At 35.3% G+C, this 15,676-nt stretch overlaps 1 protein-coding gene across 1 annotated transcript in view; it reads left to right on the top strand.

Annotated features, from left to right (window-relative positions):
* The first annotated feature begins 1,988 nt into the window (after nt 1-1,988).
* DTHD1 (death domain containing 1) overlaps nt 1,989-15,676 on the top strand; it is a 13,819-nt gene continuing 131 nt past the window's right edge. Inside the window, 10 exon segments of the mRNA XM_042871857.1 lie at nt 1,989-2,054; nt 2,056-2,831; nt 3,306-3,636; nt 4,101-4,280; nt 5,143-5,387; nt 6,325-6,486; nt 7,054-7,343; nt 8,596-8,840; nt 14,254-14,311; nt 14,855-15,194. Coding sequence (XP_042727791.1) covers nt 1,989-2,054; nt 2,056-2,831; nt 3,306-3,636; nt 4,101-4,280; nt 5,143-5,387; nt 6,325-6,486; nt 7,054-7,343; nt 8,596-8,840; nt 14,254-14,311; nt 14,855-15,144 — 2,643 coding nt within the window. The 3' untranslated portion in view covers nt 15,145-15,194.

Raw genomic sequence — 15,676 nt, 5'->3', positions numbered from 1 at the left:
GAGCTAGAGCTTAATTTTTGAAGTGCTGGTGGAATACAGTATTTTTTTATATTCTGGGTGAGTTACAAATAGTAAACAGCATTGCCTGAACAAAGGACAACATCTTTTGAAAGTGTTTTAACAGAAGAAAAATTGCAGCAGTACATTCTGAACATAAAATGGAAATGGCAGAAAGTAAGATTACACCTTCTGCTGACAAATCAGGAAAAATCCTGCAAAAAATCTGGCACCTGAACTTTCTAGGAGGACAATTGCTTCTGAAAAGAGATCTGAATAATGAAGAGATAGTGGAATATGTGCAACAACTGATCTCTTCAACAGAAGAGCTGAGTGGATCTCTCAGACAACAGCTGGAGAACATTACAGAAAATCTTCAAGACACTTTCCACTTGCTGAGTACTCTCCTTGACAAACACAAGGAACTGTCTGTCAGTCCAGGCAAGTATGGAAAAGCTACCCCGTGAAAGGAATGGACGGGGTGTACTGGATAACAATTTCTGCTGTGCAATGGTACTGGATGGATTTTAATTTTCACTTGTTAGTATTTCAGCATTTGGCCATTCATTAGAACAAAGGAATTAATATTTCAAATATTATATCACTAACTATTTTGTGAGACTCAATATAAGATTCATAATTCTCACTATATGAGAATAATATATGTATATAATTAAATAATCCATTCTTTTACTGTCTTATGTACTCCATAATGTAGTAGATTGACATTGGCTAGATGCCTGACACCCACTCAGCTGTTCTCCATTCTTAGCAGGACAGGAGGAGAAAACATGAAAGAAAAATGTTGAGATAAAAACAGGGAGATTGCTTACCATCGTAAGATAAATATAGTCAAGATCCAAGAATAATTCATTTGAAACTGGAAAAGTATTGCAAAGAAATAATTTTTAGACTGAGATCAACAATGAAAAAATTATCCAAAACTGTACTCTGTAGTTTTAAATTATTCAGGTGTTGATAGAGCTGAAAGTGAAATCACATAATAACACACCTATGAAATTCTTACTCCATACAATTATTTCCTTGAAAACTTTGATATCAATTTACTTCATATGACACTATTGAATAAAGTGAATGAGATCAGTGTTTTCCCCTAAGGTTTGTATCAAACCCTTTCTATTTTCCTACCTGTATCACATTCTCTTTCTATTATGAGTCAAGAGCATACTACGTCATGTTCCATCTATACAGTTTTCTTATTTCTATTGACTTTCACTGGATTTAACCTGAGAAACAAAGCTTTCCAAAATCTCATGCAGAAAACAGAAATAAGCATGAATTTCTCCCAGAGCTCTGCAGTGCACTTAACTAATGAAGACAGTTTCAGATATAAACAGATTGACAGTGTAAGCTGAGGACAGAGCTGAAAGTAATAGAGGTGAATCGTTGGAGAGAGTACCTGGAATGATTTCTAAGAAAAGGTGTAAGATAAGACAAATGAGGGTTGATAAAATAAACTTTTAGTTATATGCAAGCAAACTTCCACCATTCCTATAACTGGATGCTACAGTACTGTATATGTGTATATAATTTACATTATTATCTGTTCCTTGCAAAAAGTAAAGTATGTTTCATATTGAGACCATGTAAAACAGCTTTGTTAAAGCCCCATATACCACAGTCAAATTTAGGAAATATATGTAATTAATGATCTGTTTTCAAACTGTTTCCAAGTTGATTAGACTACTGCTTATCAATTTCCTGCTTTTGATTAGGCTACTGTTTATCAATTTCCTACTTTAGATTGACTATCATTAAGAGTTTAGCAAGCGTCTGTCTGATCAATAAAATGGAGTTCATTAGAGCTGCCACAGAAGTATTTGGAAAATTAGAGTTGTACTTGTTTGTATTCAGTTCTTCAGAAATTCACTCAAACTGAATAGCAATAAATGTGAAAACATTAAATGGAAGCCAGAAAATGTATTCTTCTTCATATGTTGCATAGCATTTTGGAATTAGGTAGAATTCACATGTCTAAGTTTTTACCTTTTTATAGCTTTCATAGCAAAATTCACTTGGTTACCTACTTTTTTTCCCTCAGAATATCATGGTGTTATGGATTGTCTGCAGAAAATGAAGGACTACTTGACAAATACAGTTTCACACCTTCAAGAGGCCAAAAATAAATTTCGTGGAGCTATCTGCCAACAAGATGATGTTTCTCAGATCCAGGCTGCTCAAAATGCTTTTGTAGAAACTAGAATATGGAATTTTGAAAGAGAAGCAAAGCAATCTGTGCAGGCATCCTCTAGTTCCAGCCAGATATACCAGAGAACTCCTTCCTCAAGCAAGATAGAAAGTCAGAACATTAATCAAGTTCACTCATGTGAAATTAAAACTGTGAAAAAAGAAACTGTTGCATCATTAGCCGAAAATATATCTGTCAGAGAACAGGAAGTTAGCAGAGAACCTCCAACAACAAAAGAACATGGTGAATACAGAGTGCTAACAACGTCTATTTCAGAGAAAATAGATAATAATGGAAGAGATAAACCTCACAGAGATGGCTCTTCTCCTGAAAAATATCCACAACTGACTTGTCAAGATGATCTTATGGACAGTGGAGAAAGTATTTCATCTCGGTCATCAATGGATACTCATGACAGAACTGACAGAAATCTTTCTGAACAGGAGAAAGAACTGACATTGACAGAGCAAATGAAAGACAATAAAAAGGAAAGAAATTATGATATGTATAGGAATGATCTACTTACTGTCACATCTTCAGCACAAACCAGTGATCTTAATGCTGCGATTCCTTCAATGAGTGATTCAGAAGATGTGCAAAAATATAGGCACTGGTTAAACAAGGAGTAAGCACGTTCTCATTTTTTGTTTGAACACTTGTACATATATACTGTTTATTTGAATACCTAGTAACATCTGTGGACCCACGAGCTCAGTATGAACAGACTCAGAGGTCCATGGTCATGCACATAGCAGATTACAATTTAATCACATATGGTGAGGATGTTCAGTTTGGTCTAAATCAAACTGCAACTATTTGCTTATATTGATTTTTGTTACACCAGAGAGGGACTGAGTCACAGTCAGTAAAACCAGTACTTCCAAAATCTTTTAGAATTTAGTGGAAAGGAAAAAAACTTAGTTGAAAATTGCTCTAAAATAAGCTCAACATAAAATTTTTCATATACATATGTTTTCATGAATGATCTGCCTATACTCTAATGTAGTTCATGATTATAGTAATATATGTAATTAGAAATACAAGGTATTGTGAAACCCAAAATACAAAAAATAATAAATATACTTTTTTTTCCCTCCAGATTTGTAATGGATCAGAGTGGTAGGAGTGAACATAAAATAGTTTGCTTTATTAAAGCTCCTGCAACTGCCCTGGAGAATCTGACTTGTACGATAGTCAATGACACAAGTTCCTTGGTGGTGGATGATTTTGAGGAGCTGGTCAGCAATGTCATCAGTGTTGAATGCTCTGATTATGAGAAAACTATCCCTTTTCCTATTAACATTGCAATCCCATTTACTTCACGCTTCAGAGGAAATTACCGGGAGATTATGGTGAAGGTGACAGACATGAACTTTCAATCAAATTACTTAACTCCCATTTCTCTGGAAGGATACCACGGAAACCACAAGGTTGGTAACCTGTTTTCTAAGCAGTTAACTAAACTACTGGCTGAGTAGTCACCGGTGATTTTTGTAAATAGATGTAATATGTACCATTCTTTGTTCAAAGTAAAAACCTAAGGGGAATTATTTTGCATTCAGATCACAAAGAAGTAACGTATTTTTTGTTCATGAATCCAAATTCCTTCTGAAAGAAACACAGGATTGTTCTTTATTTTTTAACCGCAGAAGTAATCATATTGTGCAAGACCCATCACCCAGCTGATGAGCTCATTTCCTCAGTCATACAGACAAAATGAATGACATTAGAAGATGACTAGAAATCACCAGATAACTGGTCATGCCAATAATACTTTGCTTATTTTTGTTTCACATTTTGCTGTGTAAATATTCCTCTCTCAAAATGCTAAACCACTGCAAAGCGCAGCTTCCTTTCTCTCTGACGTACTCTACCCCACATTCTCTTTACACAGGAAACATTTGCGGAAGTGAAAGTTTATCAGCTGGGTGTTTTTTCTGTGTTGTCATGTTTAAAGAAAGAAATATTTACCGTTCCAACAGCAGGACTCTCACAAAACCTGAGCATGGATTCTAGGATCTCTTTCTATTACCCTTCAGAAACGTTCACTTCTCCAGCAACCGTGATGTTAAAGGTGAGATGAAATAGGCAGTACTTATTCCTAGTCTCTATGTTATCTGATCAGTTCTGAAGAAAAGACACAACTGTGTTAAAGGGCAACATGTTCCATTATTAGATGTCTATGAAAAGCAGAGGCAACTCCACACCCTATATTTACAGCAAATGGTTTCTTTCGACTTTGTTAAAACCACATGATACAGCCAGGAAGTAGTCAACACAGTATCTCCAGCTACAAAGAACAATTGACCTTTGTCTGACATGTTTCAGAGAAAAACACTTATTTTATGCAATGACTTAAGCATCAACCCCTAACTTAAACAGTTTGGCCCAGCTTTTAAGTTAATGGAACAATTTTTTTCATCTGACCTTCTTCGTTTCTACCAGGAGCTGCAACAGATTTTGTTACCTCTTAGCATTAGGCTGAGAATAATCTCAACATTTGCTTCAGTTATTCGTTGTGCCTCCCCACCCCCATAGCCACATTTATTCTGAGATGCAACATACAATTCAGGGAAGTTAAAGTTAACATTAAAGAAACAGAAAACATTGAAAAATTATCAAACTCTGATGAGGCTCAGGAGTTTTAAAACTTGTACTCACAACACGAACAAAACAAAACATTCACAGTATTTAAGTCAGTAAAAGTTCCTGCTATCTGTTACATTCAGACACTTAGCTGTGCATTGTATAACTTGCTAATACACTGCTAAGGTTGTTCCTTGGTTACAAAGAGGAGCCTATAACCCTTCTGATAATCTCATCTAATTTCAAAAGTTAAACAAATTTATTTAAAAATAAACAAACAAAGCCAACAAGAATGTAAGGAGACATTTATTCATTTAAGAATTAATTGTACAACTGCTTTCTGTATTTAGATTCATCCAATTGAGCCATCACTAATTTCCACACTGAAGGCAAAACATGACATGTACCTCTCAGTGGTATCTACCAGTGCACTGGTTTATGTCCACCATCCTTCAGCCCAACCATTTAACAACTCAGTCACCATTACTCTACCCTGTCCTCCAAACCCAGAAAAAAAAAGGCAGGAGGAGGAGACAGAGCAAGTGAGAGCCATTACTGCTACAGTAAAGAGAGTTGCTGCCGCATACCATCCTCGGTAAGAACAACTTCACGACAAATTCAACATAAGAAAAACACCAGATGTAATTAATTTTAACAGACATTAATAATTTTTTAACTTGATGACTTGCCTTGTGAATAGAGCCTGCTACAGCAAAAAATACTGTTAGAAATACTAGAGCAGATCCACACACTTCTTATGCTATAACTTCACCAAGAAAATCCATATAGCGTGTTGATATATAAACATCATTTGTGGTCATGGGGTTATTCACATCCAGATTAAAAAATTTGCAAGAGAAAGTATGAGTGAGAGGAGAGTTATGGGCTTCTATAAGAAAAAAAAAAAGAAAAAAAAAGAAAAAAAAAAACCCAACTCATTTCATTCATTAGGGTAAGTTAGCTGGAGCATTTCACAATGCAGTTGCTTGATTCAAAGTGTAGTATCAAAGTAATCACTTGAACTGAAGAGTATCTTATTTTTTTGTTGAAAGAGTAACGGAGAGCAGTAGTGTCTTATTTTCTAACCCTCTTTGTGCCATAACATTTACTTACTGAATAATATTTACTTGTGGAGGAAAAGGTGTTACCTTGTTTTACCCATTTCAGACACCTATTTCTAGAGAATCTAATACTCAATGGATGTCTCAAAAATAATCCATAGTGATTACTACATGATGTTAAATAATAGAATAAGTTAGATTGATTGATTTAGAAAGAAATATTTTCCTTATTTTTCTCTTTCTGGGGACTTTAAAAACATAATAAATGGAAAAAAAAAAAAATCCTGACTGTTACATTCTTTATGTATGCTGGAGAAATTTCAGAAGATTTTCAGCAAGGTGGAAAAAGCCACAAGAGGTCACCAAAGAAAACAAGAGAAAGTAGTTCTACAAATACAACCCTGATGGCTCCTACAGGATAAATATATATATATATATTTTTTTAATTGTCATCGTTTTGTGGCTTTTCAGGGCTATGAGTGCTTCTTTGAGAAAGAATGGAGAGAGTTTCAGCGATACTTTCAAATTATTAGGTCACAGAAACAAAGATGAGTGGATGGTCTTTGATGATATTGTTATCCGGAATGCACAGAATGGTCTTGTGTCATTTGATCTAAATGAACATTTAGAAAGGTAATGTATGAAAAAATTAACACAAATTGTATTTACTAAATATTTTCTTCCAAGTACATAAATCAGTGAAATTAGTAGATTTAAGAAATCATTCACTATGCATTATTAACTTGCCGGAATCTCTTTCATGCAGTTTATAGAATAAGATCATTTAGATTTGTCAGGCATAATTACAGAAAGCATATTTTTTTATAAATATTTTTTTCCATCTATTGATTGTGCACAAAACTTGAGATAGGAAATGCAGATACTAATCTTAAATTGACAATGTGATTTTGGTCTCTAAATAAAAGACCAGAATATTTTTTGAAATTTCTTTTTAAAAAATATTCTCTTACTGTAATTAAAAGAAATATCATATCCATTTAAATTCATAGATATGGAGCCAATATACTCTACAGAATCAGGCATGCTTTCTCCCTTTCATATGAAACAATAATTAAAAGAGGCAGCAAAAACCGCATTAGAGAGAGCGAGCCCTGCAGTTTTTTACATAACTAATTCTTATTTGATGATGAAATGATTTAAGATAAAGCTATTTTCTTTCTTGTCTTTTTTTAAATACAGCTTTGTGGTCATTCGGCTTTCATTCCTCTTGGAAAACACTTATCTCCTCCTCTTTGCTCAGGCTCTGGAAGAAGCTGTTTGTAGCACAATGTCAAATGTGATAATGTATCGGAAAAGAGAAAACCCATATAAAATAATAGTTTTACTAACTGCATCCAAGGAACTGACCTGGGAAATTCAAAATCTCCATGAAGAAGGCTACTTTGGTCCCCCAGAACCTACACAGCAGTTTTCTGTAAGAGAAGGAGAGCAGATTCATTTTCAATTTAGAGGCAATATATTTGCTTCAGGTATGGTAATTAATTCATGTTTTTCAATGTACATTATTCAAAGTACATATCAACCACCTCAGCTGTCCAAAAATACTGTATGTGAACATCAATAGATTGTAGTCAGTCACAGCTTATTTCACTGTTTTGTAGCTTATGAATAGTAAGTGCACGGAACAGCATAAGCAACAACTCTGACAAATAAAATGTATTAGAATAACAACAACCTGAGCAACATAGTTTGGGTCACAGTGCCTTGAGCAGAGCTGGTCAACAGGATGATCTTTAGAGATCTTTTCCAGCCTCTGCCATTCTGTGAAACCTGGTCCCTTGGAAGCAGCTGCTGTTTTCTCTTGTATTTCAGGACAGGATTCCATCAATGGAATGATGGCTTTTTAAATTATAAAACTTTTGATAGGAATTAAACAAATTCTAAACAAAAGTAAACAGTCCACTACCTATTTGGTTAAAATTCACTTCAAGTGAGCAAGGTTTGACACTGAAATCCAGGGTGAAATAGTGCTTTTTGTGAGTTGCTGTGTGATTTGCTCTAGCAGCCTAGAGCATTCAATGAACTGACTTCCATCATTCAACAATTCCTTAAAAGAAGAGGTAAGAAATATCAGAATTTTTTTCACCCCAAATTACATACACTCCCTTCTGCCAACTTTGCAATCACCTGTATTTGCCCCATAAACATTTTGTATATATGATACAATATTTGTCCATTGAAAACTCCATTCATACTAAAGAAATGATTATTCTCCCAAAAGAAAAGCCTCCAGATTGAAAGAACACCTGCTTATTTATGGCAAGAGTAATGTTATTTTTGTATCATGTCACACAGAATTACAAATCCTAAAAGGGAACACACCCCTCTGATCTCATTGCTGTTACAGATAGGCATATATCCATCCTGAACAATCAGAAGGTATATACTTCTATTTTTATTTTTCTTTGTTTTATATATTTTGTCATCTCCCATGTTCCTTACTTTTCAACTTATAGCACAGCCTTCACCACCTGTTCCCCCTGCCAACATTTCAAGGGCTAGGAAAGCTAGTTGTAAAGACACTCAAACTACTGAGGCAGGCTGCAGGAATGTTTAAGCCTCAAATGTTCAATAAAAATTAGTAATAATGACAAAGAACAACAGATTATTACATAATTAGTTCTATTTAACTCCCCTTTATGCATGATTTTGGATGCCACACATCCAAATATAGTGTAAAAAAACCAGGGTTCTGTTTGCTTGTATTCACATGGTCTGCAGAAAATGGAAAAGATTTTGGAAAAGCCTACAGGCTGATTTTTCATTCACAAAGAAAGCCCAGACTAGAACTCCATATTAAAGAACTGGATGAGTTTGGTAACCACAGCTCCCCTCACTACAAAGGAACAGCAGTGTTTTACAAAATTACCAGAGGGATGATAACCAAGGAATGGAAACAGCCCTTGCAACACTGTAATTATCAACACCAGTCTCCACTGTGCAAATTACCACTAACATTACCAAAGGTGAGTTTCTCAACTGATGACATTACAAATCTTTCCCTTTCTCCCTTACATATTTGTCAAACAGAAGGATCTTGATACAATTTTTCGACTACAGATAACCCCAGGAGTCACTGATGGAGCAGTTCTGATTCATCAGCAATGCGATGCACTCTTAGAATTTTTCTTAGCAGATGGGGAACTCTCATCAAACCATCAGAAGAAAAAAAACGTGTACTTTTTCACACTTTTGGCATCCCCAGCTGCTATGACCCTGAGAAATTTTAATTTAAGTTTCAGTTAAGTATCTTTGTATCCCTGTCTTGGGAGCATGGAATTGCAAGTTGTAGGAGCATAAATGGCCCATGAAACCTGCTTTTCTCCCATCACCTGATTTTCCTGTGATCCTTGATAAGTAATACAGCCATGTGGGCAATTGTCTCCAGCACTGGTGAAAGTCATTCTTGCATAAAGTAATATTTAATATTATTAAATAAAATTTCAATCTTTTCAGAGTCTAGTTATGAGCATCCTTCATTGTACAAAATGCTGCCACTAGACTACTGCTATCAAATTTGCATATATTTTAATCTCAGAATCTGCAGGTAGTACATGGTCTGAATCTCAGGTGTCATAGAGTTGCAACTCCTTTTTGAATTTAGTTTAATTCAATCTTCTTAAATCATCATCTGCAAATACATTTTCTATTCCATAAGCATACCTCTTGATTTCTCTCTCATCTCTATTCTCCCAAATAAAAATTAATAACAGTTAAATGCAGAAGGTTTTAAGGAAAGACCTCTTTTAGTGACAAATTCCATATAAAATGTGAATTGAGGAGTGGAAGAAGGTAAGGGATATCATTTACTTTCATTCTCTTTGCTTTTCCACAGAACACACCATGTAATCACAGAAAGGGAAATACAAACTCTTGAGGTTCCAGTGGGGAAGATCACAAACAAGCAAAACCTGAAACCCATAAAGGAAAAACAACAACTACACAGCAACAGCCTAGGCATCAGTCAGTTTTCTTATACCTGCTAGCTTCTCTTCAATCCCATTTTTACTCTTATCTTCCTTAGTAATACAAACAACATTTAGTGAATTGAACTGCATACGTATTAAACCACAAAGGTAATCGTCAAGTGTTTCAGGCTAGTTTTGGTCTATACAGTCTAGTGCTATACATGTTAGTTCTTAAATGTCCAACTGAGACTTTTGAAATAAGCCATTTCTGAATACTTCTTCTCTTCCGATACTCAACAAAAACAGGTATCACTTCAATAAGTGTTGCAGTATCTTGCAAATATACATGTTTTTTTCTGCTGGAGGTATATTTCAAAGGGGCAAAAATTTTCATTAAATGCAAATATTAAACCAAAAATGAGATAAAAATGCTTGGAAGAATTTGCATATTGATAGCTTTTCCATTATTTGATTTATACTTTCTATTTTACACAAAATGAAATACCTCTCTGTAGAATGAATAGCATCAAAATAACATCCTCCTTTATATCATCTCAGCTCACAAAATTCCATACTGAACAAATTGATAGAAATTTTAAGACAATAAAATATTGTATTTTGGCTATCTTGCTGGGTGAAAAGTAGGAAAAACAGACTAGGAAAAAGTGGTTGCTTTCCTAAAGGGAAGTGATTACTAGTGAAGTCCCACACAGATCCCACACAGATTTGTGCTAATATATTCATTAGAAAGTTCTGAATAGTTAAGCAGAACATTTACTGATAGCAAAAAACATTCAGAGCACTAAAGTTGTCAGTGAAGAATCACTGAATATAATGATAGTGAAAGTCTAGAAAGTAAAATAAGCAATTTTGATGTTAAAAAGTTTTTGGTGGTGGAGAAATGTGGCTAATCTGATCAAAAACATGGATGGGTTCCAGGTAGAAAAAAAATACATTGATGACAATTCTTCAGGCAATTTTGATAGAAGTTGAAATGTTCTATATGTTTACAGATTATGGAGGGAAGGAACATGGAAAAGCTATAATTCATTTGTAGGTTACAAAAATGATGATTTTGGTAAGTGGCAGGTGTAACTAGTGGTACAAAAGAACATATTTTTAACATGCAAAATAATCAAAAGATTAATTCATTTTCACAGGATAATGCAGCAGCTAAAAATTAGTTTGAGGAAGGAAATGGCCATATGCTAAACATAATGATCCTGTTTTCATGCAATCTTAAGGAAACAAAAAAAGAAATTCTGATTACTTAGCATATCTTATTATTCTAAAATAGTTATCATAGAATAAAGTACTGACAACAAAGCTGACATAGGTACTGTATCCAACATTTATTACCCGTGATGTGATCAATAAATTTTAATTAGATGTATCATCACATTATGGTGTGCTTCCTAATGAATAAAGGAAGTAGAAAATAGTCAATAGAAATAGTCAAAACAGTCAAAACAGCAAAGATTATTCTCATTTCTTCTGTTTGGTTGAGTTCACAGACAACTTTTACTAACAATTCCTGCTTATGGAACGTTTGCTCTCTTAGCATTAGAAAGAGGTTTGACAAACAGGTTCAACACAAGAAAATGCAGAGGATCAGGTTCTGATGTCAAGTATGTGTCTGCATATCAGTGATTTTCTACCGAGATTTCAAGGCAGTTTTATGACTGTAAAGCTGGACTAAAGAGTTTAAAAGGTTAATTTCTCCTTTTCTGTCAGTCCTGTTTGATATGCAAGCAGAGTCTGTTCATGTCTGAAGGTCCATTTGCAGGGCACTTTAGTATTACTGACTGAAATCAGAGTGCTTTGCAGAAAGATAGTGGTGTAATCCATACAGGCATTATCAAATTACTATTCTGCTGAAGTTCTGCTTAACTAATGATTGTCTAATGGCAAAATAGCATGTGATTCACTGCTTCAAAAAGGCAGTTGCTTAGCTAATTTTAAGGCCTTCCAGACTAGAAAACTGCTCTGACCAATAACAGTATTTTACTTGCACTGTTAACAAGAACAGTAGGGCCATGTGCCAGTGCAGCTGAACTAGGGGTGAATTTAGCTCTTCACTATGGCTATTTAATCTTTAATTTAAAGGCAGATTAAGGCACATGTAATGTTTTTGGTCTAACACACAGCATACTATTGCATGATTACTGGACAATACTTGTTGTCAATTCCTATCATTTTTACTACTGTTTTAATATTAAGTAGCATAAAGTGGTTCAGATTAAAGTCAAACCACTGGTAATTGAGTTCATCTACAGTAAGTCTGAAAATCTCATGCAGAGCTTTGAGGTTCTAAATTCTCATTAATGAATGAAAATAAGTTTAAGTATAAATGCATATTTAAAAGGAAGCCAAAGAAATCTCTGCCTTGGAAGAAAAACAATGCCCCCTTCTGGAGAGAGCTCCACTTACTTTTTATTTTAATGTCCTTTTCAATCGTTTTACTCTACCTTCACACAGTGCACGACAGAACAGCTGTAGAAGCACACAAGCCAAAAAAGGACTTAAATCTACAGATATGCAGAGCCCAGAACTGTTTTGCAGTGTGGACAGTGTGTGCTCTGAGCCTCCTGTGCACACTAGAATCCCCTCCCAAAACCACAGGCCTCCTGAAAAGGTGAATTGATAACTCAGTTATGGTTATTTTTACATTTTATATACTGCAACTGTTAAAGATAAGGTCAGCAGGATTATGGTTCAGCATGTCCAGCAGAAAAAGGAGAATGAGTTCAGTCTGAGTTTCATAATATTAATTCACAGATGGAAATGGAAAGCTCTGTGAATAAACCTTCAGCAAGTCTCATAGGAAAAGGCTAAACAGGAAGGTAATGCAATTGAATGTATGACAAAAGTACATGGCATGTTGGCACTAGAAGAGGAAAAGTACAGGTTTTAACAAAAGAGGAGCAGAATTTCATTTTTTACAAGTCAATCTCTTGTGCTCTATGTTCTCGTATTTAATTTCTTGTTCTATATGGAGTAGAAAACAAGCCTCACAAGAGTTTCCCCTTTCTCGGTCATAAGGAAAAAGCACATTCTTTTCTTTCTTCTCACTGTTAAGAGGAAGAAAGAAGAACTCTGCATGCGAAGTTGTCATTTGAATGATGATGATTTTTAGTGATTTGTAATTAAAAGTTGAAATTTGTAAAATGAATACAGGCAGCTATAAAAACAAAACAATTTCTAGAATTATATCCTTATTCACTAGAGAGATGGGATGCCATTCAGAGCCTCATGAAGTTCAACAAATCCATGTGCAAGGCCTTGCACCTGCGTCAAGGCAACTGCTAATACCAGTATAAAGTGGGAAATGAAAAGACTGAGCACAGAGCTGTAGAAAAAGACTTGTGGGTAATGGTGGATGGCAAGCTGGACACGAGCCAACAACATGCCCCTGCAACCCAGAAAACCAACCATATTCTGGGCTGCATCAAAGGGTGCGTGACCAGCATCTCTAGCGAGGTGATTCTGCCCCTCTACTCTGCACTGATGAGGCCTCACCTGGAGCACTGCATCCTGATGTGAGGTTCTCAGTGCAGTAGAGACATGTACCTGCTGGAGCACATCCAGAGAAAGGCTACAAAAATGATCCATGGAATGGAACACCTCACCTATGGGGCTGTGCAGCCTGGAGAAGAGAAGGCTCTGAGCTGACCTGATAGTAGTCTATCAGTATCTAAAGGGGAGCTATGGGAAAGAAGGATAAAGACTTTTTAGCAGAGTCTGTGGTGATAGAACAAGGGGAAATCGCTTCAAGCTCAGGGAGGGTAGATTTAAATTAGATATATGGAAAAAATCTTTTAGAGTGAGGGTGGTGAGGGACTGGAACAGGTTACCTAGTATTCTGGTTGACCATCCCTGGAGACTTTCAAGGTGAGACTGGATCAGGCCCAGGGCAACCTGATCTAGCTGTGGTGTCCCTGTTAATTGCAGGGAAGTTGGACTAGATGGCCTTCAGAGGTCCCTTCCAGTTCTAAGGATTCTATGATTCTATGGTTATTGATTTCTGTAGGTATGCAGTATCTATTGTTATTTTTCTTGAAATAATATGATGTTCCCACAGTTACAATAAGTAAACAAATGTAAGAAGATAATGCAGCATTTGAAATTAGAATCCATTTAGTGTAGAAAGATTCCACAGAGATGTTCTATAACCCCAATTTCCTATGTACACATTAAAATATAAAGCTGAAGAAACTTTTATGAAATTGCAGAAGTCAGACTTCTTAATAAGATACAATAGGCATCCATTCAGAGAGAACAGACCTAGTTGTATTATTTTAGTAGTTGTTTACTATCTATAGCAGATGATAGTGTTGCTTTGTTTTCAGCAGTCATAAAGATGCTCTACATAGGTAGGACTTTTCTTCACTGCTGATGCGTTGCAACTCATCCCCATATCCTTCACCTCAAGTTTTATTCATTTCTTTCTTCAACATTTTTTCTCTGATAGCATGAAAAGTTGATCAATCGTCCACAAAGCACAAAAAGAATTTTTTGTGATTCATCAGGTAAGAACACTTACATAATGCTTTAACATCAATATAAATACTAATTAATTTAGCTATTTACTTTTTTAACAGGCAGGATTTATTTCAGTTGTGACTGACATTTTTAAAATACTATACTCAGGATGTTTTATACAAAGAGCAATTTGGTTACCAGGAGATGCATAAGCTCTTGTAAGGTGGCACTAGGTTGGGGTGCTTAAGCAGCATACAATTTTCTATGTAATAAGATTCAGTTTGTAATGGAAAGCTCCAGTATAACAAATGCATCATTTATAGGAAATGACTGGGCCTTTTATTGCAATCTGCATGCTGTTCCAAGAGCTATAGATCACTACCAAATCTGCTTTTGACTAAGTCCACTTCATATCTCAGTGCAGTTACCAGAAATTTTATCAGAAATAAGAAGTGATGATGTTTCCATTGTATTATAAAGCAACATTTAGTTTGGGAGTTCACCCACAGAGACTGCACTCTAGAATGCTTTTAAAAGGATTTACATAACAGGAGAGTAATGCAATTACTTCACTAATTTTTGCCCTTCAGAGGCCCTATGGGACAACTTGCTGTACTGGCTTGCGGAAGAGCTTGCAGAAGATAATACATCACTGAATGCTTTACGCTTGCCTGTTCGGCGGAGTGTGCCTCAGCTTGTTAGGCTGAAGTGCCCTGATAATTTAATACACCAGAACTATGAGCTTCTTTGCTGCTGGCAAAAGACCCTTCCAAGGTCGGCTGACAAACAGCAGCTCCTGTCTCGCTATTTGCAGAAGAGTGGCAGAAGGGATCTTTCAGAAGAACTTCGTTTTAAGTGGGAAAACAAAGTGTTCACTTGACAGAATCACTGGCAACTAAGCCCAATTTTTCTTCTTTCTTGTTGAGAAGTGTGAGTATTCCCTTGATATCTTCTGACAGCGACACTAGTCAGGAATCAGATCGGTCTTTTATTTATCAATTTGAACTCTCTTTTCTAAAATAGAGTATAATAGGAATGTCTTTTCCTGCTAAAAGTGAACATTTATCCTGTGAAAGAGCGAAATATTCACATAAAAATTTTATGCAGCATTCCATATATGTCCAGTAATAATAGCTGTCAGATTCTTTAGAGGAAAGAAAAATGTATCAGTATAAGGATCAGAGACAAGAAATTTCTTCTGTATTCAAGGCTTTTAGTAATTATTACTGACTTTAATATTCTCAGTGAATGTTTATGTTCTTGTGAATATCTGGAAGATTTCAGCATTGTCACACTATTTTAAGAAAGTACCAGATCTGCTGCCTCAATACCATAGCATCATAGCAATTATTAACTTGGTGGTTCTCTTTTCTTTTCTTTTCTTTTCTTTTCTTTTCTTTTCTTTTCTTTTC

Source organism: Lagopus leucura, unplaced genomic scaffold (assembly GCF_019238085.1).
Source record: "Lagopus leucura isolate 7727_CA_CO unplaced genomic scaffold, USGS_WTPT01 Super-Scaffold_100004, whole genome shotgun sequence".
NCBI lineage: Eukaryota > Metazoa > Chordata > Aves > Galliformes > Phasianidae > Lagopus > Lagopus leucura.
This window is presented reverse-complemented; position numbering and strand designations above follow the sequence as displayed.